This window comes from Phoca vitulina, unplaced genomic scaffold (assembly GCF_004348235.1).
Source record: "Phoca vitulina isolate PV1807 unplaced genomic scaffold, GSC_HSeal_1.0 scaffold2, whole genome shotgun sequence".
NCBI lineage: Eukaryota > Metazoa > Chordata > Mammalia > Carnivora > Phocidae > Phoca > Phoca vitulina.
Genome location: NW_022589705.1, coordinates 28,275,251 through 28,293,630, shown reverse-complemented (window position 1 = coordinate 28,293,630; position 18,380 = coordinate 28,275,251). Strand labels below are relative to the sequence as shown.

At 38.1% G+C, this 18,380-nt stretch overlaps 1 protein-coding gene across 2 annotated transcripts in view; it reads left to right on the top strand.

Annotated features, from left to right (window-relative positions):
• Positions 1–2,422: 2,422 nt before the first annotated feature.
• The window catches only part of PKN2 (protein kinase N2), a 141,198-nt gene continuing 125,240 nt past the window's right edge, over positions 2,423–18,380 (top strand). For both annotated transcript variants that reach the window (XM_032424470.1, XM_032424452.1), the window contains exon 1: positions 2,423–2,693. In XM_032424470.1, the coding sequence (XP_032280361.1) occupies positions 2,646–2,693 (48 nt within the window). In that variant the 5' untranslated portion in view covers positions 2,423–2,645. The remainder of the gene's footprint in view (positions 2,694–18,380) is intronic.

Sequence of the window (18,380 nt, the reverse complement as noted above, 5' to 3'; positions counted from 1 at the left end):
GCCACTAAGTAATACTGTTGTCATGCTCCTTATTAATTAAGTAAATTATGGCCTATTTTCTTTTACCTGTATTAAGAGTTATGCTAGACATTTTAAGTTTCTTCTAGTTAAAAAATTCCATGGTGCTAAAATATGAACATTTTCTTATATCTGAATTTAATTTTTAAAAGAATGCTCTTTGACTATGTTTCTAAGTCCTTACATTGGTAAATTTTTTTAAAAGATTTTATTTTTAAGTAATCTCTATACCCAACATGGGCCTCAAACCTACAACCCTAAAATCAAGAGTCACATGCTCTACAAACTGAGCCAGTCAGGAGCCCCTTTACATAGGTAATTTTTAATTCTGTCATTAAGCACCAACTATGTGCATGTCAGCCATGTCAAATCCATTCAAGAGTAAGGCAAGGCAAAAATTAGCAAAATATATCTGCATGCATTTAATGCCATAGAATTGTACCTTTAAAATTGTTCAAATGGTAAATTTTATGTATATTTTATCACACACACACATTATATATGTCTATACAAATCTGAATGCAGTGCTTCCCTAACATTTTGTGCCTACTCTTTAAAAATTGCATCATATTTATTTGGACACAACTCTGTTTCTCCAAAAGACTCAGTCACTCCAGGGACAAGGACTCTTTTTTTTTTTTTTTTTTTTTAAGATTTTATTTATTTATTGGAGAGATACAGAGAGAGAGCTAGAGAGCACAAGCGAGGGAGAAGGAGAAGCAGGTTCCCCACAGAGCAGGGAGCCCAATGTGGGGCTCGATCCCAGGACCCTGGGATCAGGCCCAAACCGAAGGCAGACGCTCAACGACTGAGCCACCCAGGCGCCCCGACAAGGACTCTCTTAATTGCAGCTGTAACTCCAGGGCCTATGACACTGTCTGGCTCTTAGTTACCAGGATGGGGAATTATGTGCTGGCTTTTCCAAGTGTTGCTATTGCATATATTTTAATTATCATTTCAATCAAAGCAATGCATTAAACATATATGTTGCAAACATTTAAAATACAGGGCAGAAAAATTCCTTATCACATATTATGAGTTGGAGTTCAGAAACTCATAGTGGTCATAAAACTCTAGATCTTCAATAAATGTTTGTCAAGTTAATGCAGGAGACTTGAGAAGACAAAAAGATAAATATAAGTCCTAGCATCACCCCAACAGATCTATTTCACATGGAGTGTAAGAGAAGTATATATTGTATTTCTTAAGAAATATGCCAATTAAGCTTTTCAAGTAGCTATCTAAATAACCCCCTAACACTTTCTCCAAGTACCTTTTAACAACGACATTGTATTCCGGCCTCAATCTAAAGTTAAGCAGCTGCCTGAAATATCCATTCACTGCTGAGACAAAACAAAAGCTACCTGTTGGTGACTTTATTGACATTCCCGAATACTACAGTGTCATTTTCTTAAACCAAAACTTACACTACTTAGCTATATGTCACTAATAGGTTAGCTTGGATGTTTACTACGTCAAAGAAAGTTGACTTTTTTTTTTCTATTCGCGGGACTCATCCGCCCGACCCCCAGTTTACTTTCAGTTAAAAAAATCCAAGACCTAGTTAATCAGATTCTAAACTCAGTGGAGTTCTGCAGCCCCAACCACAGCTGCTCAGTGCTTGGGAAAGGGCATTTTTAAAAGCTGTGCATTAAAGACTGCCAGAGATCCCAAGCGCTTTCATTTCTTGAAAAGTACAGACCACACCCCAGCTTAGCCAGCTGTGCACCTTACTGGTCGGAATGGCGCGATGGGAGTGGGACGGAGCAAGAGGCAAGATTAACAGCTTGGGTCCGTGGAGGGTAGGGGAATAATCTATAAAATTTGAGCCCCGAAACTCTTTAGGTTGTGGAGGTTAAAATGGGGTTCGTTTACGTTAGGCCTAAACTTCGACAAGAGAAGTGGCGCTAGGGGAAAAAAACACAAAAGAGTAAGCTCCCGAGTATTAGTGTTCACGGTGGGGCCGTTAAACGCAGCAGAAAAGCGGGCGTGTGTTTTTTCTTCCTCTTCCCGCCTCCCAAGAGACGCCAGTCCAGTCCTTTCCCCTCCTTTTCACCCCGGCGGGGTCCAATGGCTGCCCCCGCCGCGCAGCCGGGTCGGAAGCCGCCCCGCCCCCCGCGCTGCTCCCGCCCTCGGGGTCCTCTCCGCCCCACCTCCCCCTCGCTACTGGAGGTAGCGGCCACGGCCGTCACGTGTTCTGGCAGCCGCCAAGTGAGGCCGCTTTTGCGACGCAGTGACAGCCAAATGGTGCGACAGGAGGAGCTGCAGCTGCGGCCGCAGCGCCCCGCACCGAGAAGCTTGAGGCGGCTCCCGGCGTCGCCCAGAGGGAGCGACTGAACAAACAGAATCCAGTGCGGGCGGCGGCGGCGGCGGCGGCAGCGGCGGGCGGGCGGGCGGGCGGGCGGCGAGGGGGAGCCGGCTACGAGTGCCCTCGCTCCCCGCCGCTCTCCATGAACCGGGCGAAATAAGCCGCGCCTCCAGCAGGGGCTGCGCCTCCATGAATCCCTAGTTTTTTTTTTTTTTTTTCTTTCTTTCCCCGCTCCTCACCCTCCACCCCGGGTCCGGTCCCGCCTTCTCCTTTCGCCAGCGGCGGCTGCGGCCAGGTGCGGAGTCCAGAGCGGAGCGCAATGGCGTCCAACCCCGAACGGGGGGAGATTCTGCTCACGGAGTTGCAGGTAAGGGCCTCGGCCCGGGCGGGAGGCGCTGGCGAAGGAGAGAGGGAGAAGGTCTGGCGCGGGGTCGGGGGCCCAGGGAAGCCGTAGGGCCGCCGCGCCCCTAGCCCGCTAAGTGCGGAAACTCGGGGATGTCACTCGGGAGCCGCTTCCTTCGGGAGCCGGACTCTCTTTCCCCGCCAGAGCTCTGGCCTGCCACCACTTTAATTTGACTCTACCTACCAGAGGGACCCCATCTCAGTCGGCTGCCTGCAGTCCGCTCCCACCCGGTCCCTGGAGCGGCCAGCTCACCGCCCCCTCCCTGGTGTCAGAGCGGCCCGCGGACGCCCCTATAGCCCCCTCCCTCCGCCAGGCCAGGCCCCGCCCCGCCTTTCCCTCGTACACCGCTCCTTAAACTCCTTTGAATGACTCCCAAGCTGTTTTCTCGTCCCTCCTCTTCCCCTCCGACTCCGCACAAAGAGCGCCCCCATAACTTCCAGCCCCCAGACAAGTTTTTTTTCTTTTTTTTTTCTTTCTTGAAGCGTGTCATACCAAATGCTTGCCTCACTTCACTAGCCCTTTTCAGGTGACTGAATTTCTTTCCTCTAATATGAGGGCTACCTTTTCTGCTGTCTCTCTGTCTCTTTAACCAGATGATAGCTATATGGTCCCCTTCTTTACTACTCCCTGCTTAGATCCGGAAACTCAGATGCTGATGCTTTTCAGACTTTCTTTTTCCCTCCCATTTGAACACCAGATAAAGAGCTACAGAAGTTGTTTACAAATGAGCAAGCAGTAGACTGAGGGAGAATGTTGGGCACCGCATGCCTGCAGAAGATGAGAACAAAATAGGTCCCTTGATTAGTTGAGTCTGTGTCGAGTAGTAATAGTATTGTTTTCCATTACGGCTAAATAGTTAATGATGTAGGCACGATTTTTGTCCTTAAGTCTATGCTATGCAAGGGTACCTACGTTATTTTTTATTACTTTGGGGTGTTCCAGAGATGTTCACATCTGGATTAAAATTTTATGCTTGTTTTTTGACTTATATTTATTTTGGTGTGTTTTACTGTAGACGTCTTCTAGCTACTCGAATATTGGAGATAGGAATTAAGACAAGAAAAAATATTTTTGTGCATTAGACAGTTAATTTTTTTTAAAAGACTGAATCTGGACACTGAAGGGTTGATTCTTGATGATGCCAGAATTAAGTACTGCAACTGCTTCTAATTATTTTGCTGTTTAAATATATTTTTCGATAGATCCCTTTGTAAGTTCGGTTTATTGTGCAGTTAGATGTAAGTTTGAAGGCATTGTTATAATATTTGATATTTAGTGAACAAAAGTAGAGATTTCAACAAGGTATACCAATGCGGGGTTGCTAACTTGGAATCCTTTGAATCAGCTTTGAATTTATGTCATTGAACGTGTTGCCATATAGTAGTCTAATTACTCTTAGCCTTTTATAAGGTCTTACAGCATACCACATTTGCTAAATGAATGGAATTTATTGTTTTATTAATTTACATGAGCTTTTAAATAATCTTTTTTTTTTTAAAAGATTTATTTACTTATTTGAGAGAGCGAGAATGAGAGAGAGTACATGAGAGGGGGGAGGGTCAGAGGGAGAAGCAGGCTCCTCGCTGAGCAGGGAGCCCGATGCGGGGCTCGATCTCGGGACTCCAGGATCATGACCTGAGCCGAAGGCAGTTGCTTAACCAACTGAGCCACCCAGGCGCCCTACATGAGCTTTTAAAATGAAGTTTGTTTGAGGCACATTGGAAATGCTTTCCACTGCCTAGTCTTGAAATACGAAAAGCATACTTTGGTTCTGACTGAGAAAAATCCGTAAAAATGGGCAGGAGCATTTTTCTTTGAATGGAGTGGCTTCAGAATTTAAAGTACTCGGCATCCTTATTTGTATTTTATAGAAAATTGTCATAAAAGACACTCATTTTGGCACTGGACCTGAAAATATGTTTTCATATGTATTAAAACACCTAGGGACTTTTAATAAGATCAATTTTGACAATAAGAAGTAAGCAAGTCAAAGAGAACAAATTTTAAACATGACTATTTAAAAAATGGGATCAAAGTAGAGGAACACTAATCTAAAGTTAAAAAAATCTAACCCCTTCCAGGAAAAGAATGATTTTTATTAAGTGTTACCTTATAAGTTGACAAGTATATCCAGGACATTTTTCTTGGTGTATTTGACTCCCAGTTTTAATAAAAGCTGTTGCATTTGGACTTTATCATGTATATCAAATTAATTGAGAGCATTATTTATATCAGCACTTAAGATAAATGGTGATAAAATTTGCTCACCAAGTTTATCCATTTATCCATCTATTCAAATCTTTTACTGTTTCATTGGGTCATGGAACTAGTATACAGTAACCAAATATTTCTCAAACTTGTTCAGAGAACCAGTTTTTAAAAAGCACCTACGTTGTTTGAATTTTTTAAATTGAGAAGTTAATATGTAGTTCTTAATGCTTCTCTGACATACTGATTTTAAGTATTTAAATAATTATGTAGCAAGTTTTAAAACTGGTGTTTAGTAGTTAAAAACTGTTACTTTGCCCTATCTTGTCTCAGGAATACTTGAACTGAAAGTTACATGTTACAACCCACTTTTAATGAAATTGATACTTATTTTTAGAAACATTGTATATCCAGCATTTTTAAAAAAGATTTTATTTATTTATTTATTTGAGAGGGAGAAAGAGAGCAAGAGCACAAGAGCAGGAGGAGGGAAAAGCAGGCTCCCCGCTGAGCAGGGAGCCCCACACCAGGCTTGATCCCAGGACGCTGGGATCATGACCTGAGCCAAAAGCAGACACTTAACTGACTGAGCCACTCAGGCGCCCAGGCATATCCAGCATTTTAAAACTGTCTTTCAAATTATATTGCAAAATTTGAAATACTTTACTACTTGAGTTGGAATTGGCTTATTAACAACCTTCAGTTGTGGAAAGACAAAACAAAATCTGAAACCATAGTGTTTTGCCTTGTTAATTACTGTAATATTTCTGTGGAGTAATGTTCTAACTCTTGCTAGTAATTTAGGAGTTTTATTCCACAAGGAATCACTAATAAAGTACACACAAACTTTGATGGCTAGAGGCCTCAATGTATAAGGAATGTTTGCTGTAAAAATAAAAATAGGCTGTTAAAAATATAAACTTAATTGGCAATTTCTAATTTTTATCTTTTATAACTAGTTTTATCCTGTTCTCTTTATTTTTTATTTGAAGTGGAAACCCAGTGAGATATTTCTTTTGTGGGGCCAAAGAAATTAAAGTTTATTTTTAAGGAAACTGAATTAATGAAAACTATCTAAAGAATCTCAAAATGAAAATATTGGTTACAACAGTAATTTGGTAGACTGCAGATTCAGATATTGAATACCATACTAATAAAGTTACCTTGTTGAGTATCGGTGATTTATATTCATCAAAATGCCTAATAAAGTATTAGGCCAGGAATCTTAAATTCCATTCTCAGCAGAATTTATTTAAGTAGAGGTGACTTGCTCAAGTGGAAGGTTGAGGTAGTTAGCCTTAAATTACAGGGATTCATTTCAAGAAACATCTATTGGGCATCTACAAAATCTATCTTATATCGGAGGATATAAAGTTGAGAAGATATGACTTCACTTTCTAGAAGAGAGTGCAAATAACAGTTATTGAACATTTGCTGTATGTCAGTTATTGTACTTGGTACTCTGCCTTATTTAATCTTTCCTATAGTCCAATAAGGTGGGTGTTGTTATTTCCATTTGACAGATCAGGAAACCATGTTTAGGACTGTTAGGTAGATTGTTCATGGTTACACTGTAAATCTGAGTTTGAAATCAGATCTGTGAGTTTTCCACTGTACCGTTTTTTGAGCTGCCTCAGTTCTGTGGACCCGTAAATATTTTGCATTGCAGTGTTATGGATGTGTGAACTTTCAAAAAAATTGGCCAAAAATGTAATTAACTTTAATATAAATTTTATACTATTTGTTAGGCTCCTCTATAAAAAAGAAAAATGATTTCTGTGTTCTATTGGTAGTCTATAATTTAGCAGTGCTTTGTTGTTGAGAATAAGGTGTAATATTCTACAAAGAATAACAGTGCAAAATAACCTTTTGTAGGTTTTCATCATTTAACAATTACTGTTTCTGGTGAAAGTTGTCTAATGTTTGCTGAAATCCTTCCAAATGATTTTGTATTTCTCTGTGGTGTATCCCATAAGATAAACTTAGCTTTAAAACTTTAAGCCCATGTGTAACCAAGCTATGTGTTTGGCACTTAATAGGCACTCAATACATTGATGAGAAGATGCCCACCATTTGTCACCTACAATGAGAAATGTCTTGACTGTTCTAACAGAAGTTAATTATAGGGTCGCCTGGGTGGCTCAGTTGGTTAAGCATCTGCCTTCTGCTCAGGTCATGATCTCAGGGTCCTGAGATCAAGCCCAGTGTCGCACTCCCTGCTTAGAGGGGAGTCTGCTTCTCCCTCTCCTCCCCGCTTGTGCTCTCTCGCTATCTTTGTCTCTCTCTCTCTCGCTCTCAAATAAATAAATCTTAAAAAAAAAAAAAAAGAAATTGATTATAATCATTGCCCTAAGAAATTACTTTAACATTTTGAATCCCTTGTCCCAAAAATACTCCCTTGAAAAGTTCAAAAGGGATTTCTGCATTAGTTATGTTACACCTACATACAACACAGTTATTTTACCCATTTGGTGCAAAATTAGGTGACATCTAATTTTGCAGTGATGCTGGAAAGTAGAACGTCTCTGTCGGAATGATTAAGATTTTATGGTGGGTTGAAGGAATGTAGTATGAGAAAGTAAGCGGGATAGGCAAGGTGGATTTTACGGTTCTTTTCTTTCTTTTTTAAATTTTTTTAAAGATTTTATTTATTTGAGAGAGAAAGCATGAGAGGGTCAGAGGGAGAAGCAGACTCCCTGCTGAGCAGGGAGCCTGATGTGGGACTCATGACCTGAGCCCAAGGCAGTTGCTTAACCAACTGAGCCACCCAATCGCCCTTCTTTTCTTTTTCTAAAGAGAGAGAGAGAGCATGAGTGGGAAGGGCAGAAGGAGAAGAGACAATCTTAAGCAGCCTCCACACTCAGCCACTCAGCACGGATCCTGACATGGGGCTTGAACCTACAACCCTGAGATCATGACCTGAGCTGAAATCAAGAGTTGGTTGCTTAACTGGCACTTAACTAAGTGCGGGCTGAGCCATCCAGGCTGCCCCTACAGTTCTTTTAAATTTTAAACATAATACATGTTCATTGTAGAAAATCTGTAAATACAGGAAAGCACAAAGAAAATAAAAAGTGCTCATAGTTCTGTTACTCAGAGATAACTTACAAAATTTTCCAAGTTAGGGCGCCTGGGTGGCTCAGTTGGTTAAGCGACTGCCTTTGGCTCAGGTCATGATCCTGGAGTCCCTGGATCGAGTCCCGCATCGGGCTCCCTGCTCGGCAGGGAGTCTGCTTCTCCCTCTGACCCTCCCCCCTCTCATGTGCTCTCTCTCATTCTCTCTCTCTCAAATAAATAAATAAAATCTTTAAAAAAAAAAAAAAAATTTTCCAAGTTATAAGTCCCAAGGCATTTCAGTCCATTTCCTCCCTGTCCCCCCTTTTAATTGAGATATATTTGAGTTAAGTATTGCGTAACTTGAAGGTATACAATGATTTGATTTACTGTTTTTCCTCCCTTTATCCCTTTTACTAGAATTTTAAAGAAAAATGAGGTTCATAGCCTTTTAAGATAGAAGTAGCTGTAGGATAAGAAAATTTCTTGCCACTAGTTACAGATACGTGGATCTAACTGGCTTTATTGACTTTTTATATGAAAACATTTTGATTTTAAGCCAGTACTTTGAGATACAGTTGAGAAGAAAAGTAAAGAGTACAGTATAGACTTAGTAATGGGCAATGATACATAGCATCAACTCTTTGAATAATAAATTGATACAATGTGGTTTTTCAGCTTAGATTTGATTATTGCTACTCTTATAGAATGCTGCATACTTTATTGAATAAGGCATGTCTTTAAATACCTTGCCAAACACCTTTTACCTAGGTAAAAATCTGTGCTGAAACTGGTGTTACAAAATGATGGCTCTAAATAGATTGTTTTCTATCATCTCTAATTAGTATAATACAGATTTTTTTAGTCTTGTATAACTTCTATTCACAAATGATCGGTAGGGGGCACCTTCTAGGCATTGTCTGTTTAACCCAGGGCTTTGTGTTTGGTTTCTTGGGCTCTTCTCTTTTTGCTTTTCAAATTTAGCAACAGATTTTTATGCCTTTTATCAGGTTATTCCTATGTGCCCCCTTTTAAACAAAAAAGAGTGGAGTGGTTGTAGAGATAAATATCACTTAAAACTTCCAGATGTGTATAAGATATTTAAATAGAATAGTTACTTCTCAGGGCGCCTGGGTGGCTCAGTGGGTTAACCATCTAACCCTTGATTTCAGCTCATGTCACTGTCTCGGGGTCATGGGATCGAACCCTGCATCAGTCTCCGTGCTCAACGCAGTCTGCTTGTCCCTCTCCTTCTTCTCTTTCTGCTCCTCTCTCGCAAGTGCTCTCTCTCTCAAATAAATAAATAAAAGAATAGTTACTTCGGTATCATTTCCTTGTAAGATGTACCTCGTTGAACAATTATCAAATGTCTATTGTATTTCAAAAACCAATTTTACTCTGTGAGAAGATCATATAACATTTAATGTGATTAACTTTTGATATACAGCAGTGTAAACTTGGCAGCAAAGTTGGAAAATTGAAAAGTAATTAAAAACTTTAAAAAGATATTTAATAGTTTGAATAGCAAAACCTACTAGTCAAAAAGCCCCTAATGTCTTAGAAAAGCAGAAATAGAAAACTTTTATTTATTTATTTTTAAAAGATTTTATTTGTTTATTTGACGGAAAGAGACACGGCGAGAGAGGGAACACGAGCAGGGGGAGTGGGAGAGGAGAAGCAGGCTTCCCACTGAGCAGGGAGCCCAATGCAGGGCTCGATCCCAGGACCCTGGGATCATGATCTGAGCCGAAGGCAGACGCTTAATGACTGAGCCACCCAGTCACCCCAGAAAACTTTTATTTTGATACATGTCTAGTTTCTCTTAATTTTATCTAATAAAATTTTATTTGAAATTAGCTCTATTGTCATGTTTCATGTTTCACAATCTCACAAAAATTGTGTAATATTATGTGTATAAATACTGTCTATTTAAAATGAACAGGAAAGCGTGGGAGGAATGTATTTGATGATAATAAATACTTTAGATTTGAAGGTAAATATTGGTGTCACATTATGAAGATGAACTGATATATAAGAATTACATAACATATACTGTTATTAAGATCTGTCTATTTTAGAAACTCAGCAGTGATTTGCTTTTTCTAACTAGTTAAAGCTTTGCTTCCCTGACTCACAAACACCTTGATTTATTGCAAAGTTGTTAGGACAGAATTTGGAATTTGTTTTAGATTATAGAAGACGTACTTACATATCTAAGTATCATACATACATGTGTTAAATATCATATATTTTATGCATTAATCATATTGTTTTCCCTTTCCTGTAGTTGCTACCTTAGTGATTCTCTAAGAAGGTGCTTGTTTTGCCTGTTTCAGAATTTTCGTGAACTAATTTCATTAAATTTGTTTTTTTTGTTTGTTTTTTACTTTTACTAAACCTTAGGTACACTGCATTGGATTAATTATCCATCCATCTATCACTATAATACGCACCCATGGACCACCACTCACTCCCCACCTCCCAAAAAAGCTAGGAACTGAACCTACCCCTATCTCTACCTTCTTGTCAACCAAGGTCATGATCATCTTGAGTCCTGTGTTCATTCTCTTGCTTTATTTGTATATAGCTTTGCTGGATCTGTAATTCAAAAATATATCTTATTTTAATTGTTTTTATATAATTATGTTAAATATAATCTTTCTGAACTTGATTTTTTTATTCATACCATTGCATGTTGCTATAGTCATTTTAATTTCTGTATAATATTTCATTGAGTAAACTGTCATCAACTCTTCCCCTGTTGGATGTTTAGTTATTGATTCACTCACTCTCCCTTGTTGAGCATTTAGTTACTTTTTGGTTTTTGTAATGGTGAACAGTGCTATTGTGGACATTCTATGCATTTTTCCTGTTGTATACATGTAAGAATTTTTATTACTTATATACCTAAAGGTATAATTGCTGTCTCACAGGGTAGGTGAATTCCCAACTCTAGAAGATGATGCCCAACTTCCAATATGATTGCACCAATTTATATTCATATCAGCAATATATGAGATGAAAGATCCTTTGATTATCGATCTTCTCTGACAATTGATATTGTCTTTAATTTTTACAAATCAGAAGAGTATAGAATGTTATCACATTGTGGTATTGATTTGCATCTTCCAGATCATCATCGATGTAGAACATTTCTTTTTATGTTTACTGGCCTTTTATACTTCCTTATCAGTGAAATTCCTGTTCATGTCTCTTGCCTGTTTTTCTGTTTTTCCTACTGACTTATAGGAGTTCTTTATACTCTTCATGTTAATCCTTTGTATGTCTTCTCTCAGTTTGTAATTTGTCTTTTCACTTTATTTTAGGGAGTTTGTGGGAGGGACAGTTTTTAATGTTTTAAATGTTTTATCTTTTGGCAAATATTTAGAAACATATCATTGTGATCAGCAAGCCTGCACTTAATATCTATTATAGATTTGTTACAGAAAGGGTAAAGTTACACAGATTTGACCTCTGGATACACAAACTGTCCAAATGAACAACCATAGAAAGTCATAAAATATTGTATCACTTAACATGTACCAGGCAATAAAAAGTTAGTTGATTCAATTAAAGAATGAATTTACAAGCAAAAAAGTAGTGAAAATTTTATGTGTAGTTTATGAACTGATTTTTCCCATTCTGTATCTCTTCAGTGCACACTATTATTATTATTGGGCGCCTGGGTGGCTCAGTTGGTTAAGCGACTGCCTTCAGCTCAGGTCATGATCCTGGAGTCCCGGGATCGAGTCCCGCATCGGGCTCCCTGCTCAGCAGGGAGTCTGCTTCTCCCTCTGACCCTCCCCCGTCTCATGTGCTCTCTCTCTCTCTCAAATAAATAAATAAAATCTTTAAAAAAAAAACAAACAAAAAACTATTATAATTATTAATTATTTCTTTAAAGAACAAACTGGATCAGTTATTTAGTTATTTGCATAGCTTGTTAATAAGTGCTGGAGTTGATTAGGTTTAATGCTGGATATAAAACAAGATATTGCAGAATTTACTGGTATTTATAAACCTGGAATCTTGTCACTGCTGTGGTATCTTTTGGTGAAAAAAAAAAAACCCTTAATTTTAGTCAAATTTATCAATCTTTTCTTGTATTGTAATTGCTTTTTGTGTAAGAAATTGTTCCTTACTTTGGGTCTAATAGTTAACTACATTTTCTACTAAGAGTTTTGGAGTTTTATTTTTTATATGTAAGTCAGTACATCTGGAGTTGATTTTTGAATACAGAGTAAAACAAAGGTCTTAAGTTATTTAATTTTTAAAATATTATGAAATATATATCAGTATTTCTTATAATGTAAATTTAAAATAGAACATTTTTCAGTTTTTAAGGCAGAAACATTTCTGAATAGCCTTATTTAATTTTTGCGAGTTAGAAGTTAAGGGTATATCACACTAGGTTATGTAATGAATTATACTTGAAGTTATCCTTACCTAAATCGTTAGTAAGTCACTTCTTCCTTACAGTACCAGTTTGTGATTTTTCTTTTTTGTTATATCACCCGAAGCCTGTGGTCAATAAGATCCTTGATTTACTTTTTGTTAACTCCCCATCATATTCCCCAGTTGCGGCTCAAAACCTGTATTTTCCTAAGTCCAATCTATTCCTACTCCTTTGTTCTCAACAAATCACTCACCTAGTCACTGCCTCTACTGAGTGATACATAGTATTTAATAATGTGAGTATCCTCAACTTTTCTTCTCTAAATTTCTTGGAATTTTAGCCATTAGTTTTTGTTGCTGTTAATCAATTTTTTTTTTTTTAAAGATTTTATTTATTTATTTGAGAGAGAGAGAATGAGAGAGACAGCACATGAGAGGGGGGAGGGTCAGAGGGAGAAGCAGACTCCCTGCCGAGCAGGGAGCCCGATGTGGGACTCGATCCAGGGACTCCAGGATCATGACCTGAGCCGAAGGCAGTCGCTTAACCAACTGAGCCACCCAGGCACCCGCTGTTAATCAATTTTAAGGAAGAATTGTTTGATCTCATTGAGGCTATAATTTCCTAGATTTCTGCTTCCTTTCCATTCTTTTGCAGTATGGGGCTTTCATTTTCCCCTGACTCTTTGCCTTAAAAAAAATTTATATCTCTCCTTTTTCTTTTTAAATACTTTTTCTTTAATACTGTTGTCCCCTCAAACTTCTTTTAATCATCACATTCCTTAAAAGAAATTTCTTTTTTTCTTTATTTTATGTTTTTAAATTTTATTTATTTGTCAGAGAGAGAGAGAGAGCCGCGCGAGAGTGCGCAAGCAGGGGAAGTGGCAGGCAGAAGGGGAAACAGGCTCCCCACTGAACAAGGAGCCTGAAGTGGGGCTCAGTCCCAGGACCCTGGGATCATGACCTGAGCGGAAGGCAGAGGCTTAACCGACTGAGCCACTCTGGCATCTGTTTAAAAGAAATTTCTTAGTTGTGTTTATTTTCTTCCACTTATTTCTTAGCTTTTTAAAATATTACTTCTCTCCCAATTATTCTGTTGAAATTATTCTCATAAAAGCATCCATGACCTGCTCCTTCTAGTCCCTTGAGGCAATTGATACTGTTTCAACTTCCTGAAACTCTTGTTTAAATTAAGCTTCCTGGACCCTGCACAATATTGGCTACTTTTCTTTTATAATTAATCTGCCTATATTTGCTACTATTGCTTTCTTTTGATAACTCCTTCCCTAGTTTAAATGTTCTACCTGTTTCTAGCCTATTTGTCGTCTAATTTATTCTTTAGATTAACCACCAGAATTAATCAGTTTGTTTTGTCAGGATTGCATGGAATAGAAACCCATTTAAATTTGCTTAAACAAAAATTGGATTTATTGGAAGGCTACAGGGACATCTCACTTTATCCAAGGTGGGATAATTAGCCATGTTCCATGACTACTGAACAGGAAACTATAGGCTTTCTTTCTTTCTAGGGTTACGTGTTCTCCTATCTCTTCTTTAAGTATGTATACTGCTTTATATATTCTGTATACTGGTTCTCTTTCATATGGCCCCCAAATGGCACTCCCAACTTCTGAATTTCCATGAACTCTTCAAGTCTAATATCCACAGTTAACTGACTCACTTATTCTGTGCCACAATTATAAATTCTTAATGAGAAAATTTGATTGGCCCTGTATAGAACATGTACTCCTGATATGGTCAATTATAGCAATGGAGGGATGAAGTTCTCAGTACCGATAAGTACCAATATGGCTGCAAGGATTCTCCTATGAGTTTGGGATAGGGACTGTTCTCTAAGAAGGGAGTATAGGTTAGAAAGAACTTCTCTGTTTAAGACCTTTTTAATAACTTTCCATTAATTTTACAATAAAATGTCAGACCTTCCATTATCCAGTCCTCAATCCTTTCAGATTTTTCTCCTTGCATATTCTGTCATATTAAAGTATTTGCAGTTCTTGGAACTACACTGCTTTTATATACTTCTGTATCTTTGCTTTTGCTCTAACTTTAAGAATAGTGGTATTGATCATCTGCCTGAAAAGCTTTTGGCAAATTGGACACTCTTTAAAATTCTAAGAAAAGCATATATATTGATTGACTATATGAATATATTCATAGCCTATAATCAAAAATTTTACTTAAGCTATATTTTTGATAAGTAATTTTAGTGATTGGTCATGTAGCATTTGACCCATTGGCAAATTAGGTTACTTCCCATTTTGTGGCTCATGTTACAGAATATATCATCCAATATAGGAATTGTTAAGTTATATGTGTGTCTCGCTTTTAGGGCAGGAACTAGGTCTTACTCATCTTTATGTACCTAGCACCTCGCCTGTGGCTTATGCTTGATAAATGCTTGAATAAATAAGTGACTGAGTTCTTGACTGATTCTATTACTCTTTTGCTACATCTGACTTCTCTATATTTTTAAAGGTTATTATTTTTCTCCTTCTTGCCCATGCTAGAAATCTGCTGGTCATTTTTTTTTAAAGATTTTATTTATTTATTTGAGAGAGAGAAAATGAGAGAGAGAGCACAAGAGGGGGGAGGGTCAGAGGGAGAAGCAGACTCCCCGCTGAGCAGGGAGCCCGATTTGGGACACGATCCTGGGACTCCAGGATCATGACCTGAGCCGGAGGCAGTCGCTTAACCAACCAAGCCACCCAGGCGCCTCTGCTGGTCATTTTTATTTGACTACTGTCTAAGCTTCTTGAGTTGATTTTTTTTTTTTTTTAATTTTGTAACTTGAATTCATTCATTATTTTGCTACTATCCACGCTGGGGCCTGCATTATCATTTCGACAATACAGTATCTTGATACCCCACCTCTTCAGTCTCACATTGTTTTATTTAGATTATGTACAACTGCCAGATTCTGAAGTTGTCTCCGGCACTCAGGGACTCCTTACTGCCTGTGAGCTAGCCCTAATTCCTTAGCTTAGCACTGATGGCTGTCATTGTTGTAGTCCCAAAATACCTTTTAATTCTTGACTTTTTTCATGTAGGCAGCTTATTTTTCAGGCACTCTATGATTACTAATGTTTCCTTACATATATATTCTTGCTGTAGTCTGTCTACTGGAATGCTTTTTTAAGGTCAAATTCAGATTCTTTTTTTCCTTACTTACCCCTTGTCATGTATAATCTGTCCTCAAAACTTAAGTAGGATGTTTTCTATCTCATGATATTTATCATATATTGCATTGCACTGTAGTTGTTTGTATCCTACCTCCTTTTCTCTCCTTAGTTGAGTGCTTAAAATTATTGAGAATATCTTATCGTTGTCTTTTACCCCTTAGTCCTGAGCAGAGCAACTTGTTCATAGCAGTTACTTACCAATGTTTGTTGAATAAGTAAGTCTCATGTCAGAAAATCCTCAGGTTTTACATGTATTACTTTAAACTTTTTTCTGCATTTGTTTTGGTATTTATGAGGGAGCATAACTGCATTTCATCATTTTCTTTAGGTAGAGCCACTTGACAGGTAACATAATTTTAAGTTTATTACCTTCAGTCATAATAATTGAGTTCCCCATCTCAGACTGAGAATTTTCCATTGGCAGAAGGGGCTGTGTTCAATACAACTGAAGCAAAAGTAATAAAAGTAACAAGTTTCATTATTAAAAACATTATAGCTAATTCATATTGTCCTTATATCACTTAAGACAATTCTACTGAAGTAGTGCTGATATCTCCACTTTATAGGCAAGAGAGCTAAAGTTTAGAGAAGTTAAATAACATCTCCATAGTTGCATCTTAGCCTAAATAAACCAAGATAAAAATCCAGGTCTCTGCCTTGAGAGCACGCAGTCCTCCTAACCCATATACTCTAGTTCCTCTTTCTTTTGGCGGTTTTTTTCTGCTTTTTATCCCAGTAGTGTCTCTACTCCAATAACCATAGCATATCTCCTGTCTGCTCAGGTCCTTACCTTACCCTAGCCCTCTACTTTGTGCAGCATCTCTCATAGCTTTCCTTGCCAGTATTTGGTTTTTCATTCAGTTTGTTCTTGATAGCTAGCTAGTTGATATGAAAGGCAAATTCATGTTGAAATCTTACCTTCAAGCTTAGGTAAGATAAGTTTGAATCCACAATCTTATATTCTTGGAAATCCCAAGTCTCTTTAAGATTTCTGTTTTCCCAGGGCACCTGGGTGGCTCAGATGGTTGAACGTCTGCCTTCAGCTCAGGTCATGATCCCGGGGTCCTGGGATCGAGCCCTGCATCAGGCACCCTGCTCAGTGGGAAGCCTGCTTCTCCTTCCCCCACTCCCTCTGCTTGTGTTCCTGCTCTCACTATCTCTCTCTGTCAAATAAATAAATTAAAAAAAAAAAAAAAAAAGATTTCTGTTTTCCTGGTGGTGGGCACTTAAGTTCTATGGCACTCTCTGCTCCCTGGGTTTTTGTTTCTATATGTTCATTGACATACAGATATTTAACTGGTTTCCACAAAGATACCCATATTTCTCTTAGTCCTCCCCCCCTCCCCTGTATACTGTTTCATATCCTATAGGTGGCTCCTTTCTCCTCAACTTCATGTCTGTTCTTCAGTCCTTTCTTCCTTATTTGCCATCGAAATTACAAATTCTTTCTCTCCCTAGGAAAAACAGTCCAGTCTCCTCAAATTCCTCCTCTCAGATAACATAGCCAAATTTCTCAAATGTTCCTCAAACAAAAGGAACTTGATTATGTAATAGGATAAATTCTTCTTAAAAAGTAGATATACCTTTGAATAGCCAAACTTACTTCTTACTATATCAGTAAAAGTTATCTAATCTCCTGTTCTCTTGGGAGCTTTGAGGAGGGGGAAGGATTATTTTATCTGCTAACGAGTCTATATCAGTTAGAAGTACCTGTTACAATAAAGATACTTGAGCCTATCCTTAATGCATTATCTGTTTGGTTCCTGAAGAAAAGGAAATCTCATTGAGCTTAAAAAAAAAAAAATGCATTTTTTGAAGATACTCAAGCATGTTAACAACCACTGGGTCATGGACCAGTGCTGTTCATGATGATATTTTCACATTAAGGACAATATATGAGTATGTATTCTGAATATACTGATATAAAATTGTGAATTTGTAAGTAAAGGGGTGGACTCTCCTCCATTCTGAGATTTTGCCATTTCTGCTTCTCTTTACTTCCCTTCTTTGATGTCAAAATGTACTGTCTCTTAAGAAATGATGAAGATAATTGATAGTAATATCTTAACTGGCAATATAATAAATCAGTAACCTTATATATACCTGCCCAATTTCTTTTTGGAATTTACTAATCAATAACTTCTAGGCCTAGTTAAAATCACTGACTATTCTAGTAGGTAATTCAACTTTTGGAATCCTATAGACCTAGGTTTAAATCTCATATTTATTTATTTATTTATTTATTTATTTTGAAAAGATTTTATTTATCTGACAGAGAGATACAGCGAGAGAGGGAACACAAGCAGGGGGAGTGGGAGAGGGAGAAGCAGGCTTCCCGCGGTGCAGGGAGCCCCATGTGGGGCTCGATCCCAGGACCCTGGGATCATGACCTGAGCCGAAGGCAGACGTTTAACGACTGAGCCACCCAGGCGCCCCTAAATCTCATATTTAGCACATATTAGCTGCTTGGCTTTGGTATGTGTTATTTAGCAACATGAGGCAAGTTTTCTTATAAAAATGGGGATAATTTCTGGCTCAGAAGGTTATTTAGGTTTTTTTTTTTTTTAATGATATGCATGAAGTGCCTGGAATATAGTGGATAGTAACTCTTCCCTCTCTCAGGTTTACATTTTAGGATTACTTCATTTTTATTTTTTTTTTAATACTTAAGTTGTGTGGCTGACAGACTGATTAAAGTTAGGTGTAAGACATAGAGAGCCGATCATGCTTTATAGGCTAATTGTTTTCCCCTCTTTTCTTTCTTCTTTTGCACCATAGAAGGAATAATGAGGATAGC